Below are 18,824 nucleotides of genomic sequence, written 5' to 3'. Positions count from 1 at the left end.
TTGTATATATATATATATATATATATATATATATATATATATATATATATATATATATATATATATATATATAAAACTAGCTGCATGTAATTAAAATGACAGCTCAGACAAAAATGTAAACTTCTTTCACTATGAAAAATGTCGATGTAAAAAATAAAGCAAAATTGTCTCGATAGACAGATGTTTGCAAACTGCAATTGATTCTTAGTAGGCCCATATGGAATCTGTGTGCTTTATTAAAAGTTTTATTTTCAAGTTTATTAAATAATTTGCCAAATTTAATGATGTTTTCAGCTACCAATACAATAATGAATTTAATAGAATTTTACCCTAAATCAATGAAGAAAATGCCCACTTATCAGGACTCCTCAATCTAAACCTCAAGTTCTTTTTTCCCCCAGTGTTTGATTTCTCAGTGATCCTGACTGTGTTTGTGAAAGTTAATTTCCTTCTTTCACTATGGTGTTCACCCCTTGAATGTTTTCTCCTAGCTAAAGCTATGGGGATTGTCTCACTTCCTTTGATTACCACCTGATTCCTTCATTCACAGCCTGCACTGTTTTACTCCTATTTTTACTGACACTTAATTCAGTCTAGACCACTACTGGGATTTGTTTATATAGATAGACAGATTTCAGTAAGTGTATATTGGCGGGGCTTGAGAGCTGCAGTCGGTTCTGGGAGAGTAGCTCCACTCGCACTCCTTATTTCCTCTGCGACTGATCTCATTTGCTCCTCTGCCTCCTTAAAGGAAATGACTCTGATGTCTTTCAGTCACTTTAGTTTTGACAAATGCTCAGAGCTTTTTTCGGTCAGTTGTGCACTTGCACGTTTATCAGACTCAATATATAATGTAATATTCCTGATCAGTTCTCCCACCCTAAACATGTCAACAAGAATCACACGAATTAGTTTAAGAAAAAAGAAAAACATCTGCAATTTAAATTTCTAATCCTTGAATTTGTTTGTAATTCATCCCTAAAATATTATAGGAAATATAAATAGAACAATATGTGGTGTGTGTGTATTCACACACCTAGGCTGTTTTATAAATACAAAACAATCATAATCATGCTCATCATCATGAAAAGGAAGCTCATGCGGGTTAGATTAGTGAGGTTAATGTCTAACAGAGTGATCAACAGAGTCTTTATATGGTGTAACACCTGTGGTCACAGTTCTGTCACTGCAAACACAGACAAAAAAATGCCTCGAGACCTCATCTGTCATTCAGAAAACCAGCTATCGTGTCATTTTTATACAGAAGTAAACTTCTCTCCATCTCTCTCAGGCTCACAGTGTGTGTGTGTACTTGTGTTTATGTGTCCTTTTGAGTCCAACTCAAGGTCCAGCTTACTGACTGGAACTCATCTTTCTGGTCACTGATTCCCCAGCTTATAAAAGTTTTACTAAATGCATCATTTTAGCATATTCCAGCCACTCTTACAAAAGTATAACATATGTAATGTATCTGTAAATCCTTCAATCAAATATCTATGAACGGACTGGTCAACTCTGATGGCTTGGTGACATTAATAATACTTTTGGGTTCAAACTGCAGGCAAATTAGCCATATTTACAAAAACTACCAGTGGAGGAAAAGGAAGAGGCTTTGTCGGGGAGACAGCAGAGCCTTTGATAGTGTCAAGGAACAACATAAAAACCTCTTGGTCCGAAGAGAAAAAACGAACAAATTATTCATCCGATACAGTCACACTCCACTGCAGCTTTCACAACAGAAGTAGTTTCACATCCTGGAAAAAAATATGTAATTTCTGTAAGTTTGGTATTAACTGCTGTTAATCATTGAGAACTGACCAGTGCCCAAAATGTGTGAGAAAGGTTGAAATGCAGCATGCATTAAAATTCTGTTCCGGCAGCAGATCTGGTCTTGTGAATAACTCACATTGTGGTATAAGATTTCAGATGTTTCATATGATCTTTTTATATAGCGATTTTATTTCCGTCTATTTATGGAAAAAACAAAAATGCTGAATTTTCACACTTTTACTGCTGATGTGCTGATCAATGTTCTTGCCCATCTAAAAGTCAGATTTCTCTTTCCAGAATCAAATAAATAAATAAATGACAAAGAATGAGGAGGAATGATGAAAATGCAGTGTGGATCTACGATGAGTGATTTCCCCTCACAAAACGGTTGCAAAACTAGAAACACTATAGGAACACACTAAAACTAACAAATAAATATACCAATTAATCTAGTATCTTTTATTTCAGTATGGGTCTACTGATAAGAGCTGCCTTTGGTGAAAAAAATATCTAGAAATGTAAGCTTAATTTAAGATAAAGTAAATAAATGAAATGATTTAGATATGTTTAGATATAATATGTTTATAAGGCAGTATTTATTTATTTTCTTACTTTCTGGCATATAGTTGTTTCACCCTTTAAAAAGTAGCTTAACCTCCTGAGACCCTGCATCCTCATATGAGGATATTATATTTTAGTGACTTACTCTGAGACTATACATGCCACAGTGTTAAGTCTGGATGTCCTGTACAGTGCACATGCAGGGCTTTTCAGAGATACTAAATGTTTGGATGTTTCACTATGATCACTCCCTCTCCTTGGTCATCAAATATGTCTGATATTGATTTAGTGACACTCTTATGGAGATATGATAATATTTTGTCATTATTATTTAAATCTAATTTTTAAACTGTGTGTCATAAATCAGCATCTCAGGAAAATGTTATGGGGTTTCAAATCAAAATATGACTTTCTGTTTCGAAACAGGATGTTGATTGCATACATGTCCTCACATGAGGACACCAGGAATAAAAGCATGTTTATTAGCATTTTAGGAGACATAACAAATGAATAGTGAAATAAATTATGTTTCAATATTCTATGAAATATTATATATTATTATGAAAATCTTGTCAAATATTACTCCCATTATTACACTTCTTTTTTTCATTACATGTTGCCCTAAAAACACATTAATATGCTAATTAGATTTAGTTTATAGATACATTGTATATAATGAGAAAACCCGTTTATGGCCATTTTACACACATTTTGCATAAAGAAATTTGGTATATCAAATCATTCTGTTATAACATAGTTGAGAATCATCTTTATACAAAGTTTGGTAAAAAAAAAAAAAATCCTGAATACTAAAAATGTACACTCTAAAAAATACTGTTGGCTTAAATTTTTACATTCAAATTTTAACACAAAAGTTGGGTTAGTCCATATTTGACCCAAAGTTGGGTTGAAACAACCCAGCATTTTTTAGAGTGTATTGGTGATTTAAAAGAATCTATTGTTTTTGCCTATGCATGTTCATTCATGTCTTTTTATTTTTATTTTTTTTAATTGAGTCCCTATGTCCTCTACCGAGGACATAGCATAACTTATGAACGAAATATCATTTACATTTTTTTACATTTTTGTTTATGCTCTAAACAATGTAAAGACATGAAAAAAACGATTTTTCCCCCCTAAAAATCTTTTCTCGGGTCTTAAAAGGTTAAAAGATACCCCAAAGATACCCATTATTACACTTCTTTTTTCCATTACATGTTGCCCCAAAAACACATTAATATGCAAATTAGATTTAGTTTATAGATACATTGTATATAATGAGAAAACCCGTTTATGGCCATTTTACACATATTTTGCAGAAAGAAAAATGGTATATCAAATCATTCTGTTATAACATAGTTGAGAATCATCTTTATACGAAGTTTGAAAAATCCTTGTAAACTAAAAATGTATTGGTGATTTAAAAAATCTATTATTTTTGTCTATGCATGTTCATTCATGTCTTTTTATAAAAAAAAAAATTGAGTCCCGATGTCCTCTACCGAGGACATAGCATAACTTATGAACGAAATATCATTTAAAAAAAATTTTTTTATGCTCTAGACAATTAAATCCTTGTAAACTAAAAATGTATTGGTGATTTAAAAAATCTATTATTTTTGTCTATGCATGTTCATTCATGTCTTTTTATAAAAAAAAAAAAATTGAGTCCCGATGTCCTCTACCGAGGACATAGCATAACTTATGAACGAAATATCATTTAAAAAATTTTTTTTTTACATTTTTGTTTATGCTCTAAACAATGTAAAGACATGAAAAAAACTATTTTTTCGCCCCAAAAACACATTAATATGCAAATTAGATTTAGTTTATAGATACATTGTATATAATGAGAAAACCCGTTTATGGCCATTTTACACATATTTTGCAGAAAGAAAAATGGTATATCAAATCATTCTGTTATAACATAGTTGAGAATCATCTTTATACGAAGTTTGGTAAAAAAAATAAATCCTTGTAAACTAAAAATGTATTGGTGATTTAAAAAATCTATTATTTTTGTCTATGCATGTTCATTCATGTCTTTTTATAAAAAAAAAAATTGAGTCCCGATGTCCTCTACCGAGGACATAGCATAACTTATGAACGAAATATCATTTAAAAAAAATTTTTTTATGCTCTAGACAATGTAAAGACATGAAAAAAACTATTTTTTCCCTAAAAATCTTTTCTCGGGTCTTAAAAGGTTAATATGGAAAGATACCCCAAAGGTATCAAAACACGTCAAGACTGAACATTTCAAACAGGTATACTTGAATAAGCCTTGGCTAAATTCCTCATTTATATTAGCATATTCATAAACGAGTACACATCATTTGCATAAGGTGCAACAGCCAATGACCATGAAGTCAGCTCCGCCCAGCAGGAACGTGGAACTACTTCCTTCAGCAGGTGCGCTCGTGCTCCGGACAACTGCAAAACTTTGCGTAAAGACGCTTTAGTCCCGTGTTTTCTAGTTCTTCAGACCATTCTTCGTGTCTGTTAATTTCACACGCCTGTTTACCGAGGGCTTTCAACGAGACCGGATTGATGTTTACTGACATGGTGTCCAAGTTGACATCGCTTCAGCAGGAGCTCCTGAGCGCGCTGTTGGACTCGGGGGTCACTAAGGATGTGCTGGTCCAGGCGCTGGAGGATTTATGTCCGTGTCCTGCCGAATTCGGAATAAAAATGGAAAAGCCCTTGTCCCCGGCTAGTGTCAACGGCGGCAGCGACTCCAATGACTCCAAGCCCGTGTTTCTGACTCTGAGCAGCTCGCAGGGTAAAGCGGGAAAACTGTCCGGAGATGAAGGCTCGGATGACGGGGACGACTTCGACACGCCGCCGATCCTGCGCGAGCTGCAGTCTCTCAACACCGAGGAGGCCGCGGAGCAGCGCGCGGAGGTCGAGCGCATGCTGTCGTGAGTTATTCAGATACAGATACTTGACTTTTCAGTTCATTAACTACATGGCGTCTTATTAAAATATTATGTGCAGATAATTCAGGGCAACATGTTACAATACACAGTCGGCCTACATGCTATTCATTTTTTTAATTTCAGTAGCAGTACAAAGAACAGTGCTCAACAATGAGCAGATCAATAAAATGTGACCCTGGAGCACAAACGCAGTCTTAAGTCGCATTTGTAGCAATAGCCAAAAACACATTGTATGGGTCAAAATGATTGATTTGTATTTTATGCCAAAAATCATTAGAATATTACGTAAAGATCATGTTCCATGAAGATATTTTGTAAACGTCCTACTGTAGATATATTAAAAAACGTAATTTTTATTAGTAGCCTAATATGCATTGCTAAGAACTTCATTTGGACAACTTTAAAGCCGATTTTCTCAATATTCCGATTTTTTTTGCACCCCCAGATTCCACATTTTCAAATATATTTATGTATGCATCTCAATTTCGAAAAATGGACCCTTATGACTGGTTTTGTGCTCCAGGGTCACAAACAGCAGTGTGCCTAGTTCTTATTTCTCAGTAGAAACTTAGCTAATTACACTGTAACAAACCCTAGCGTAAACTTTGACCTAGTGCACTGCAACTATTCAGTTTGATCCTATTATTTATTTGTTTCAACTATGAACGTTTTACTTTTTGCATGTCAACACATTTATAAAATGATTTGACAACCAATAGACCACCAAAAATTACTAGCCTAGTTATTATTTATTTTTTCCTTACCTCGGTATTATTTTAATAGGCCTATTGTTTTAATTAGTAGCTGAACGGTGTAACTTTTTTTTAAATGTGAGCAAAAATCCAAACGTTCCTGTTTAAAAGCATAAGAAGATTGACGTAAAGTCAAAACGAAACCACGTGTAGTTGTTATTAATTTATTTCTATAAATCATCAACAGAAAGATACACAATGTCGTATGAATAGAGGGAAAAGATACCTAGTTATTCATTGTCCGAAGTTATAGTCTTAAATCAACATCCTCGAGCACTCTCTAATGTGAGGGGTTATTTCCCCAAACAAACATTAGCAGACATTTCCCTTTTTCGTTTAAGCGTATTACAACGACCACAAGCGTTTTACTCGTTGTAGGATATATGGCGAGTGCTGGTCAAAATTGATTTCACAAATATATGTCGTCGTAGGCTTATATATTTAAATGATATAGCCTACAAATGTCGCGCATAATATTATAACATGACTATTTCTTAATTATTATATTGTTCTTCTATATACACTTAGCCTATTAATCCCAAATGACTGTCTCTTTTAGAAATTACATTTTTTTTTTACCTTGAAGACTATTACTAATTAGACAGCATTAATTGTTAAATACTTTTGAAATATATTGGATGCTATTTTTTAATTATTAGTAATTGTAGCCTGTTTTATACGTTTGTACATTAGCTATTTACATGTTTCGACATTTCAAAACATAAAGGCATCATTTTACACACATAAACACGTACAAATAATGCATAGTTCCTTGTGAATGCTTATGATAGCGTTGGCTGCTGTGTTCGGCAGTGGGGACCCGTGGCGCGTGGCGCGCACCGTCAAAGGCTACATGCAGCAGCACAATATTCCTCAGCGCGAGGTGGTGGACGTGACGGGGCTCAATCAGTCTCACCTGTCGCAGCACCTCAATAAAGGCACGCCGATGAAGACGACCAAACGAGCCGCGCTTTACACCTGGTACGTCCAGAAACAGCGCGAAATCGAAAGACGTAAGTCAGCCTCCTAACATAATGTTCAAATCTTTCCCATCTGTAACAGAAGAACGCTTTATAATAAGGCTCCATTTGTTAACATTAGTTAACTACGTCAGTTAACATGAAGGAACAATGCTTCTAAAACATTTACAATTCTGAAAGTGAAAAATGAAATTCTTAGTTGAATTCTTATTCTTATTTTCAGCATTTACCAATACATTAAAATTAAATAAAAAAGTTGTATCTGTTAATATGATTTAATAGACCTCGGAATTAACAATAAACAGCTATTTTATTAAATGTAAACAACACTTAATAAATACTGTTAGTTAATTTTTTTAACTTTTTAAATTTTTTAATTTTTTTTCTTACAAGTATTTTGACATTTTTTGCTTCAAATGAATGAATCTCTGTGCATTATACAGCCTAACAAAAATATAATGCCAGGTGACATTTATTTATTTTAAAGCTCTGTTTATTTTTTTAAAAATTATCTGGTTTTATTATTTAGTTATGCATATGTTGTTGTATATTTTATATGTGTGCGTGTGTATTTGCAAAACATGTTTCATATTTTATTATATTACATTTGAAGCACACTATTATAAATTATCCACCACATGTATTTATGTTTCATATTTTATTATATTACATTTGAAGCACACCATTTTTTGCTTCAAATGAATGAATCTCTGTGCATTATACAGCCTAACAAAAATATAATGCCAGGTGACATTTATTTATTTTAAAGCTCTGTTTATTTTTTTAAAAATTATCTGGTTTTATTATTTAGTTATGCATATGTTGTTGTATATTTTATATGTGTGCGTGTGTATTTGCAAAACATGTTTCATATTTTATTATATTACATTTGAAGCACACTATTATAAATTATCCACCACATGTATTTATGTTTCATATTTTATTATATTACATTTGAAGCACACTATTATTAATTATTTTATTAATTATCCACCACATTTATTTAAATCTACATAAAATCAGTATTAAAAGTCTCTTTTGTGAATCCATTTTTATATCCTGTTGTTGTTTCTCAGACTTTGGTTGTATAGAACAGACGCCACTCAGAAAAACTAAAACATACTTATTCATACATGTGTAGACTGTTATTAGGAATATGTGTTAAATACTTACTCTGAATAGCCTACATTAATGAAGGACACTTTAATTTTTGCCCAGGTCAGTGTGTATCATGTGAGCTCTGCTCTGTAAGCCCCATTTTTGGATCCATTTTTACCCTTCTCAAAATTCATTAACGCCTTCATTATGGACTTCCCCATCCAAACACTATCTATCGTGATTCTGCCTTACTCTGCCCCAATCGTGTCCCCCTCTTATTTCCGCAGAGTTCGACCGTGTTCAGGGCTCTGACCCCAGTGACTCAGGCAGTCAGGATCAGGTCCTGTTTTTTTTCCCAGAATTCAATCATACCGGACTCAGTTCGGGGGCTGCGGGAGGTTCTGGAGGACCAATCGGAGATGAGGGGGAGCCAGGCTCTAAAAAGATGAGACGAAACCGCTTCAAATGGGGTCCAGCATCTCAGGAGATACTCTACCAGGCTTATGAACGACAGAAGAACCCCAGCAAAGAAGAAAGGGAAGCGTTGGTAGAGGAATGCAACAGGTAATGTTCTCTCTCTTGCCTTCTAGAGAGATGTTTCTTATTTTATTGTGTTATATTATTTTTAGATGTATTATATCATATATGTATTGCATTTGATTATATCAGTTCAATCACAAAAAAGGATATCCTCTTGCACTTTAATAGGACAATTATTTATTTATACTTCATACATATATATTTTATTACAAAGTGTTAATACATTTGTTAATACATTAATTACATTTGTTTCTTATTTTCTTCTGTATTTAGATGTCTTAAATGCATTAAAATAAAAATGGAATGCACAAATACTAGTTCCTTATTTTATGCGTTGCTTTCAGGGCAGAGTGTGTTCAGAGGGGTGTGTCGCCCTCTAAAGCTCATGGACTTGGATCTAACCTGGTCACAGAGGTGCGTGTGTACAACTGGTTTGCTAATCGGCGTAAGGAGGAAGCCTTCAGACAGAAGTTGGCTATGGATACGTATCCAACGCACAGCATGAACCCCCTGTTGTCCCATCCATCATCACATACCCAGCACCATCTCAGCAGCTCAGATTCAAGTAAGATTTCACTGTTGTGCAAATACTCACAGGCTCTGTTTACACTTGATATTAAAGGGGTCATATAATGCGATTTCAAGTTTTCCTTTCTCTTTGGTGTGTTGCAAGCTGTTCGTGAATAGATAAGATCCCTAAAGTTGCAAAGACTAAAGTCTCAAATCCAAAGAGATATTCTTTATAAAAGTTAAGACTGGTCCACGCCCTCCTAAAACCCCTCGTTTAAACATGCCCCCACATGTCTACGTCACGATGTGGGAAGATTTGCATAACACCGTCCAAATGTTCACACAGAGAAAGAAGGCGTAACTTTATTGTTGCTGCCACCACCATGTTGTGAAGACGCTGTGTGTTTCGTTGTGAAAGCGAAACTACTTTGTTTGGTCTTCCAAAAGAGGACACGACTAGAAATCAGTGGTTAAGTTGTATTTACCACACTGTTCCAGAACACTTCAACCCAAATATTCAGATGTGTGCAGCGCATTTTATGGAGGACTGGTTCCTGATCCTGGGAGAGTAGACTACAGTGCCGGCTGTTCTGACTCACAGACTGTAAGCAAGTTTTCATATTTAAAGAATTTGCCACTGACGATTCAGATGCGAGTTTTGGGCAGTGTAGAGTAGTGCTTGTTGTTTGTCATTTCTCGGATCACAAATGCAGACATGGTTTTATGTTTATGCAGCGCGATTCAACGCAATGAAACGCAATGCGTAAAAAGACAGTATAAGTCATTATAATCCGTAATTATGTCCCCACTGGATGCAACAAATGCCTCGTTTATAATGGGTTTTAATGTTTTTGTCTCGTCGCTCCGGGAGCATCACAGTATGGTGAGGGGCGTAACATTTCCGTCACACGCTTGAGGTATTCGGCCAATCACAACGCACTGGATAGCTGGCCAATCAGAGCACACTTCGCTTTTCAGACCGGTGAGCTTTGTAAAAATCGACGCGTTTCAGAATAGAGGAAAAACAATAATGTACATTTTGTGGAAAATAATGTAAACCGCATAAACACATTTCATTACACCAGATACACAACATAATGTTCTTTTTAGCAACATCATATGACCCCTTTAATATCTGTCTTGGATGATCTGATGTCTACCAAGTATTATTTAAATACTATCATAGTTTTTATTAATATTTCAAATCAGCTTTTATTTTTGTATTTTCAGTTTTGTTTTCATTTTAGTTTAATTTAATCATTTTGATATGTATTTTTGTCATTTTTATAAAATTTTTTTTTACATATTACTATGTAGGTTTAATTAATTTTTATTTCAATTTTAGTTTTATTTATTTCCAGTTAGTAATTTTAGTGCTTCAACTTAAACATTTCTGTTAATTGACAAGACAACATTTATATTTCTTAAACTAAGAAATTACAGTTTATTATACATTACTGCAGCTTTATTTCAACTAACAAAAATGTTTTTAATAGTTTTAGTTACTGGTAATTACAGCCGCCAAAATTAACCATTTTGAGTCTTAGTATCAGGTGTAAACATGGTCACAGATGCAGTGTGTGTGTTTTATTGGAATTGCTCCGACCCATTAGTGTGTGAACAAAACACGCAGCCGCACCCGCAGACACATGTGATACAGAAGGACATAAAATCGCTTACCGCGCAATCTTTAGGTCAAGTCAAGGTTCAAGCTTTGTGTCTGGGAGGGTGTGCAGCACACATTCTCTCCCTCAGAAGATCGATAGCTGGTTGGAAAAAAGTATTTTAAACCCAGAAGGATCATGCAATAGCTTAAAATGATCATATAATAAAATCAAAATGCTTCAGCTTAACTTTTGACAACTACAAAAGGACACTGTTCTGTTGAAAAGCTGTAAACTGTCAGCCTGTGAAATGGACCGAATTCCGCAGAATGTTTGCGATTGGATTAATATTACGTCAAGAGAGTGAGTCAGAGAACAGCGTGTTTGCTCAACCTGTGTGTTCTGCTACAGTCACTGACCTCCAACTGTTCAAAAGCTCTTTGATTGTATTTGTTTGCCCAGAGCAAGAAAAGGCACAACATTTAGCATAATCCGTTTTGAGATATGTTTATGAGAATGCATTTAAGGAATAGACGGTCTGATAAAGGCACTGTTTGGACTGCAGACTCTTATCATTTTAGCTGCATTTTTACAGCTACACAACGAGGTCAAATAAAGATAGACAGAATCAGGTCAGTATGTGCGACTAGCAGTTTTATTTTCTTGCCGTTTTCAACGTGACAGAACAACAAAATGACATTTTTTTTGTTATGAAAGCATTAAATGTGCACAGCAATACAGTTAAAAAATATGTTTCTTATGTTTTTTAATGCAGAACTCAGGTACAGTCAACAAGGAACGAGTGAGGTCACTTCCTCGACGACCATCAGTCACCATGGCAGCAGCCAGTCAGTATTGCAACAGGTGTCTCCGGGTAGTCTGGACCCCTGCCACGGCTTGCTATCGACGGATGCCAAAATGGTAAAGCAAAATCTGTTTTAGTGTCCAGATTATTGTGCAGTCACAATGCACGCTTTGACAAGTACGGGTCTACCAGCCCTTTTTTCGACCCGAAAGTATGCATGTAGTCGCAGAGATCAATGTACATTTTACAGACATGATTGATAAAGTCGCCTTTATTTGAAAACTGACTCAACTAGGTCAAAGAGAGCATTGATCTAGCATGTGCAGGCAGTGCGTTTGTTCACTTTTATGGCTGGTGTGAATTGGCCCCCCTAATAAACATTTGTTATGTTAATGCGCACTCACAGTCCAAAACAACGTTTTGCACCAGAGCAAAGAATCATGCTCTAACTTGCAAAGTGTTTGTGTACCTTATATGTATTTACATTGTGTGTATGCATGTATGTGTGTGCGTGTGTGTGTGTGTGTCCAGATATCAGTCTCTGGTGGAGTGTTGCCTCCTGTGAGCACTTTGACCAACATTCATAGTCTGTCTCAGTCGTCTCATCATCATCATCATCATCATCATCAGCAAGCACAGAGCCTCATTATGAGCCTGGCTGCTCAAAGTGAGTGTTTCACCATTTTATTTCATCCTTATTTTCATATCTTACATCATTTTGGTTCTTAAACTGTGGTATGTATGTACACTGTAAAAAAAAAAAAAAAAACCTGTTAAATTTACAGTAAAGAAACGGGAGCTGTAAAAAATATGGTGACAGTGTTTCAGGTATTACAACATTGGTGCCAACTTATAACGATATATATTATTTAGTGATGTAATGTTAATACCAAAATCTTTTTTTTTTATCTGTACTGTTAAATGTACTGATAACCACTATAATAATAACAGTGGCAACACAGAAAGCCATATGATAAATCATCATGTGTTCATCATAACCATAAAACATAAAACCATGATGCACAGGATCATAGACACAAAAACATCATCAGGGTAACATACATGTCACTAAAATAATGTAATATACATTAAGTAAATCACAGAAAATGTAACAAAAAAAAAAAGAGAAGAAACAACATTATTTATATAAAATATAATCGTATGTGATCTGTCATGCAGGGATTTCTGGGAATGTCCTTCTACTGTTTTATTTGTTTTTTAGTTTTTTACTGTAAATACAGTCATTCATAGTTTTTACATGCAAATTTACAATGCACCCAAAATGCACGATTTACCATTTTACATAGTAATATGGTAAGGTAAGGTAACAGGTTTTACTGTTTCTTTTTTTACAGTTGATTATAATATTAATTTATCCTTACCCTACACTGTCAAAATGTCCTCATTAATTTTTTCTAAATAGTTATTAAATAGAGTTGCAAAAAACAATTCAAACAATTTCCCCAAACACACACTCCTCCTCCTCCCATTAGTCAGTCTAACAGACAGCCCCGCCCCCAAGCTGGGGTTGGTTGAGCCACTCTTGCTGTGCTAGTTGGGATTCTCAAACAAACAATGTTTTGATAGCAGAAGTAATAGTTTGGTAAGCATCTTGGTGATCTAGTTAGATCTTATAAACATGTTTAGAGCCAGCTACCTGAATGATAACACATCTGGTTTAAAGGTCACTCTGTCGCCCCCTTGAGTTCTGAGGTGTGTGACCGCCACAGTAACGCAAGAACACGTTTTTATGCATTGGTCACACATTTGAGTTCATGTTTGTACACTTCCATAATCCAGTAAACAGACAGTCATAACAGAGTTCATTTACAGGTTCATGTTTAAGTCTTAAATGTACAATAGCAAAATCATCCTGTGTTTAAGCATTCAAATTATCATGGAAAACTATAATGTGACTGTTTTGGTGCAAAAAGAACATTATAAATGGACTTAAAATGCTGTGTAGGTTGTGGCCCCCTATTTTATTTATTTATTTTTATTGCAACATATAAATTGTTACAGAAACCCTCCCAAATACACACACACACACACACATATATACAGTGGGTACGGAAAGTATTCAGACCCCCTTAAATTTTTCACTCTTTGTTATATTGCAGCCATTTGCTAAAATCATTTAAGTTAATTTTTTTTCCTCATTAATGTACACACAGCACCCCATATTGACAGAAAAACACAGAATTGTTGACATTTATGCAGATTTATTAAAAAAGAAAATCACAATCTATAAATACTTGATTTTTTCTGAAATATTGTTAATCTTCATCGCTCAAAATGTAAAGGAATATTAGCTGTAGGTAATAGTAGAATAGTAACAGAACATGTTTGACAAAATTTCCAAGGAATTTCGACAAAAACCTTATTTTGTGGAAAACACAGTGATCAAAATTAGAGAACAGTAACCACTGTAGCACGAAAGAAGATTACAACTAAAATTTTGGAGGGTTACAGCTGTCAGAAATTAGTGTAGAAGCCCTTGCTTTGAATGACTTCAGCACATCTGTGGCCGCAGGATATCACTAGTTTCTCACACTGTGCTGGTGTGATCTTGGTCCACTCTTCTTCCAGTCTCTTCCATAGTTCGGTAACTGTAGTGGGTTTCTTAGCCATAACTTTGTCGCCAAGGATTTTCCAGAGATTTTCAATCAGGTTTAGATCAGGACTCCGGGCTGGCCATTTCATTATTTCAATGTTCTTGGCTTCAAGGAACTGCTTTACCCGATTTGCAGTGTGATGAGGGAATTGTCTTGCATGATAATTGCAGGCTGATTGGGAGATGCTTGCAGCGATGGAACCACATGTTGCTGAAGGAGGTTCTGATAAACATTTGCATTCAGTCTGCCATGTAGCTGTATAAGAGGCCCAAGTCCTGCTGCACAAAACATGACATCTTCCTCCACCTTTCACTGACTTCTTTACACACTTGGGCTTCAGTCTTTCCCCAGTTTGATGCTGAACAAATGTTTCCCATCAGACCCAAATAAATTAAACTTGCTCTCATCACTAAAGTGAACTTTGGGCCAGTTCTCCTCTCTCCACACAACATGTTCCTCGGCAAGGGATGAGTCTAGCCATTTGATTCTTTCTGCTGATGAGAGGCTTGGTCACTGCAGAGTGTGCTTTCAGTCCGACTTCTGCTAAATGTGCAGAGACAGAACCTTACCCTGTTCAGCGATGAACTGGCGAGCAATTCCAGCTGCAGTGTTGAACCGATTCTCCATTGAGAGTCTCCGCATTATCCTGTCCTCTCGTGCATTTGTCTTATGCGGGACTTGAATTAGTGTCATTGTAAATCTGCAATATTCTAGAAATCACAGATTTGGAATGACCAACATCTCTTGCAGTGGCTGAAAGGGTAATCCCTTTGGCCTTCATCTGGACCGCCTCCTGTCGCAGGCTTTCAGTCAACTTAAGAGCAGCCCGCCATCTTTGCAATATCAGTGAAAATTGGAGGAATGCTGCCAGTTAAATAGAGTTTGTCATATAATTAATTAAGGAAATTAGCACCATGTGCCAGATTAACACCAATGACTTGGAGGTATCTGTAAGTGTTCTCTAATTTTGATCAGAGTTATTTTTCAAATATCTAATTTAATTTTTTTTTTAAGTTCTGCAAAATGTTAATTATTTTACCAAAATAAGAGGGATCATACAAAATGCATGTTGTTTTTTATTTAGTACTGACCTGAATAAAATATTTCACATAAAAGACGTTTACATATAGTCCACAAGAGAAAATAATAGTTGAATTTATAAAAATGACTCCTGATGAAATTGACATATTCTTGATTCTTAATATGGTGTTGTTACCTGAATTTTATTTTTTTTTGTGATAGTTGTTCATGAGTCCCTTGTTTGTCCTGAACAGTTAAACTGCCCGCTGCTCTTCAGAAAAATCCTTCAGGTCCCACAAATTCTATGGTTTTCCAGCATCTTTTGCGTATTTGAACCCTTTCCAGTGACTCTATAATTTTGAGATCCATCTTTTCCCACTGAGGACAATTGAGGGACTTACATGCAACTATTACAAAAGGTTCAAACGCTCACTGATGCTCCAGAAGGAAACATAATGCATCAAGAGCCTGGAGGTGAAAAATACTAAGGAAAGAAATGCTTTTTCTTGATGGGAAAATTCTGTTTAATCAGTTTGCAAACATTTAGTCTAGTTTAGTTAACTATAATAATCCATCCTGATATATATGTCATTTAAATAATATATTAAGTATAGTATCTATAAAGGATTATTATTATTTTAGTTATTGTAGATCACTTTGACCCGAAAAGTTATGACTTTAACAGTGTTAATGTTTTTCCAGGTCTGACGTCTCCTCCGTCTCAGAGTGTGCCTGTCATCAACAGCGTGTCTGGACTCACAACCCTGCAGCCCATGCAGTTCCCTCAGAGCACCAGCCTGACACAGCTGACCACAGCTCACATCTCCCAGCAGCCCTTCACACAGTCACACAGTAAATACAATCGCTTCTCATCTTATGACAGCAGAAAACATTGTGATTCTGAATAACGATGTGCAAAACTCACATTTTGCTTGTCTTTTTCAGTGTACTCTCCCAAACAAGAAGTTGGCCAGTTTTCCCATCCATCTCGATACGCGACCATGGACACCAGCACCATCACACACCTGGGCTCCAGCAAGCAGGTCAAACTTCAGTTTCCTGTACTTTTTATCCACCATGTTTGGCCATTTGTAACTTGAATGCACGAGGCTTCCGGTGTCATTCGCTTCCTGTTATTTTAGCTGTACAAAAACACTGCTTGATATTGCAAACTGGTATTTGTTATGTTATTTTTGACATATTATCGTAATCAAAAACGCTTGTGTTTAGCACAAATAGTTTTACCGTTTACTGCACTGTTAATTCTTCTAGTTATTAACTACAGCAGCTAATGAATCGGAAGTCTTGCACATTCACAGAAAATGGAAAATAAGGTGGATAGATTTTTATACAGATATTTCTCTCTATATACATAAACTGTGCATATCCGTATTGGTCATTAAGATGTATAATTGTTACTCTCTGTTGTCACTGCAGTGTCCTTTGCAGGCCTGGTGAACAAATGCACCGGAGCGAGAACTTTCTCGGCAGCTTAGCAACAGCAGTGCATGATATCTGCGTTTCTCGGTTACTTTGGTAACCTGTCAGCATGGAGAACCCAACAGGAGCAGCACCGCCTCTGGATTCTGCATCAAATGAAGACTAGTGATTGGTATATTATGCCTTTAAGCCATAATGGATGACAGAACAAAATGGCAGAGCTTGCTAAGACGATTAAATACTGAGCCGAAGCTTTCACACCCATTGGTTTTAGGTGATGAAATCTTCAGTGATACTGTACATACAATTTAATAAGAAAATATGGATTGTTGTAAAATAAGGTCAACTTTTCATGCAAGACAACAGAAAAAAAAAAAAAAGTCAGTCGTTTCACAGACAAGTTTTTTTTTTTCCATACACACATTTGAGATTTGAAATGTATCCCATATTCTAAAAGAAAATCATCACATTACTATGTAAATTCACTTTTTTTCTCCCAATATCAAAATGGTCTTTCCATTTCAATGCATGGACTTGCACATAAAAGTGATCCCAAAAGATGCTATAAATCTAATTGCTTCTCAGGGATTGATTTCACACTACTCCATCGTACTCCACTGTAGAATATATATATATAAAGGCTTTGCTGTTTTTTTATATGTTTTGGAATCACCTCAATCATATTTATATATGTGTAAATTGATAAATAATACATTTTTGAAGAATATATTTTGGCTCTGGTGCTCATTTTTATTAATTAATGAGACATTTGATTAATTATTAATTATTTATTGCAGCAAAATGGTTTGTCCGGTAATGTACTATGGCAGAAAGAAGGACCACACTTTGCATTGTAAATGTTTTCACACACTAATGGAAACTCAGAGGTGTGAAGGAGAGGTAGAGACATAGATTGGCAATAAAATGGTGTGTTTTTGTTTTCCATGCCCCATTAGGTCTATTTCCCTTGTTTTCTCACTGTTCAAAGGGCATGCATGTAGCATCTGAGTTCACCTTTAGGAAGTGAACAGCTGAAGTCATTTCCTTGGCTCTTCTCACATGACTTCTCTAGCATATGATAACAGTTGTTTCCATGGAAACTAAATTACCTAAACCAAGACCCTGAGGATTAATTAGTGGATGACTACATAAGTAAACTGTACCAGTCTTTGAAACTGAAGAAAACCGCTACTGATTTATTTTCTTAATTGAAATGGCAGTGGTTCTAAATGTTTACAAAGTCTATAGTTCAGAAAAATATGCAACATTTGGCACGTGCAGCATTGGGTCGCTCCTTGTGCAAAGTAAAGATAAAGAATTGTTTGTTGCCCAAAACAAAAAGTTATTACATTTGAGATTGTTTGCTTTATGTAGGCAATTCAGTTATGCTATTGTTATTGTTACAGAAGAAGATGACCATTGCAAATACTGTGGGGTTCTCTGTTTTGTTTGTTTTTTAAAGAAATGAACACTTTTATTCAGCAGGGATGCATTAAATTGATAAAAAGTTAGAGTAAAGACTTTTACACGCTGTTCTTTTGAACTTTCTATTTATAAAAGAATCCTCAAAAATACTAAGCTGCACAATTGTTTTCAACACTGATAATAATGAATGTTTCTTGAGGACCAAATCAGCATATTAGAATAATTTCAGAAGGAAATTAAATAGAAGGTATTAAAATAGCTTACAATTATATGACTATCCTTACATGTTCAGAAAAGCGTTGAGACTAAGATGTTCCTGAAGTCCTTCATTTAACAATGGTGCCTTTATTAGTGAAAGTACATTGATCTCAACAACAAACATATCATTAGTAACAAGCTAAAGCTTTCCATCACATTTTTTCTGCAGATCCATATCATCCTAAGTTTCTGAACTAGTCTGTGTATGAATCTGAATTGTAACACGTTAGCATTTAGCATAATAGTTTCTCCTGTAAAGTCCAGAAGAGCCAGCAGAGGACACATGCTGGGACGAGGACAACGTGGAGGCGTGGAGCAGTGAATGTGCAGACATGCCCTTCAGGACAAGTCGGCAGAAGAGATCTTACGTCAGCTACTTCTGGACACTCACTGGGGTCAAAGGTCAGAAAGACAGGAGACAGAAAAGCTGACTTTACTCCTGTAATCCTCCGTGCACTTCCCACACTGTGTTAAAGGAATGTTCAGGATTCAAAACAAGTTGCTTTA

The 18,824-nt window shown here is 35.4% G+C and overlaps 1 protein-coding gene across 1 annotated transcript; it reads left to right on the top strand.

The window, feature by feature from the left end:
- The first annotated feature begins 4,715 nt into the window (after positions 1 to 4,715).
- On the top strand, positions 4,716 to 17,297 carry LOC107587298 (hepatocyte nuclear factor 1-beta-B). Its single transcript, XM_016275013.1, has 9 exons — positions 4,716 to 5,252; positions 6,836 to 7,035; positions 8,388 to 8,664; positions 8,985 to 9,205; positions 11,530 to 11,675; positions 12,091 to 12,226; positions 15,897 to 16,046; positions 16,140 to 16,237; positions 16,632 to 17,297. Exons 1-9 carry the CDS (start codon positions 4,882 to 4,884, stop codon positions 16,650 to 16,652), a joined length of 1,620 nt encoding a protein of 539 aa, XP_016130499.1. The 5' UTR covers positions 4,716 to 4,881; the 3' UTR covers positions 16,653 to 17,297.
- The last annotated feature ends 1,527 nt before the right edge of the window (positions 17,298 to 18,824 follow it).

Source organism: Sinocyclocheilus grahami, unplaced genomic scaffold (assembly GCF_001515645.1).
Source record: "Sinocyclocheilus grahami isolate Dianchi unplaced genomic scaffold, SAMN03320097.WGS_v1.1 scaffold91.1, whole genome shotgun sequence".
NCBI lineage: Eukaryota > Metazoa > Chordata > Actinopteri > Cypriniformes > Cyprinidae > Sinocyclocheilus > Sinocyclocheilus grahami.
Note: the sequence above shows the minus strand (reverse complement) of the source record. Positions and strands in the feature narration are given on the sequence as shown.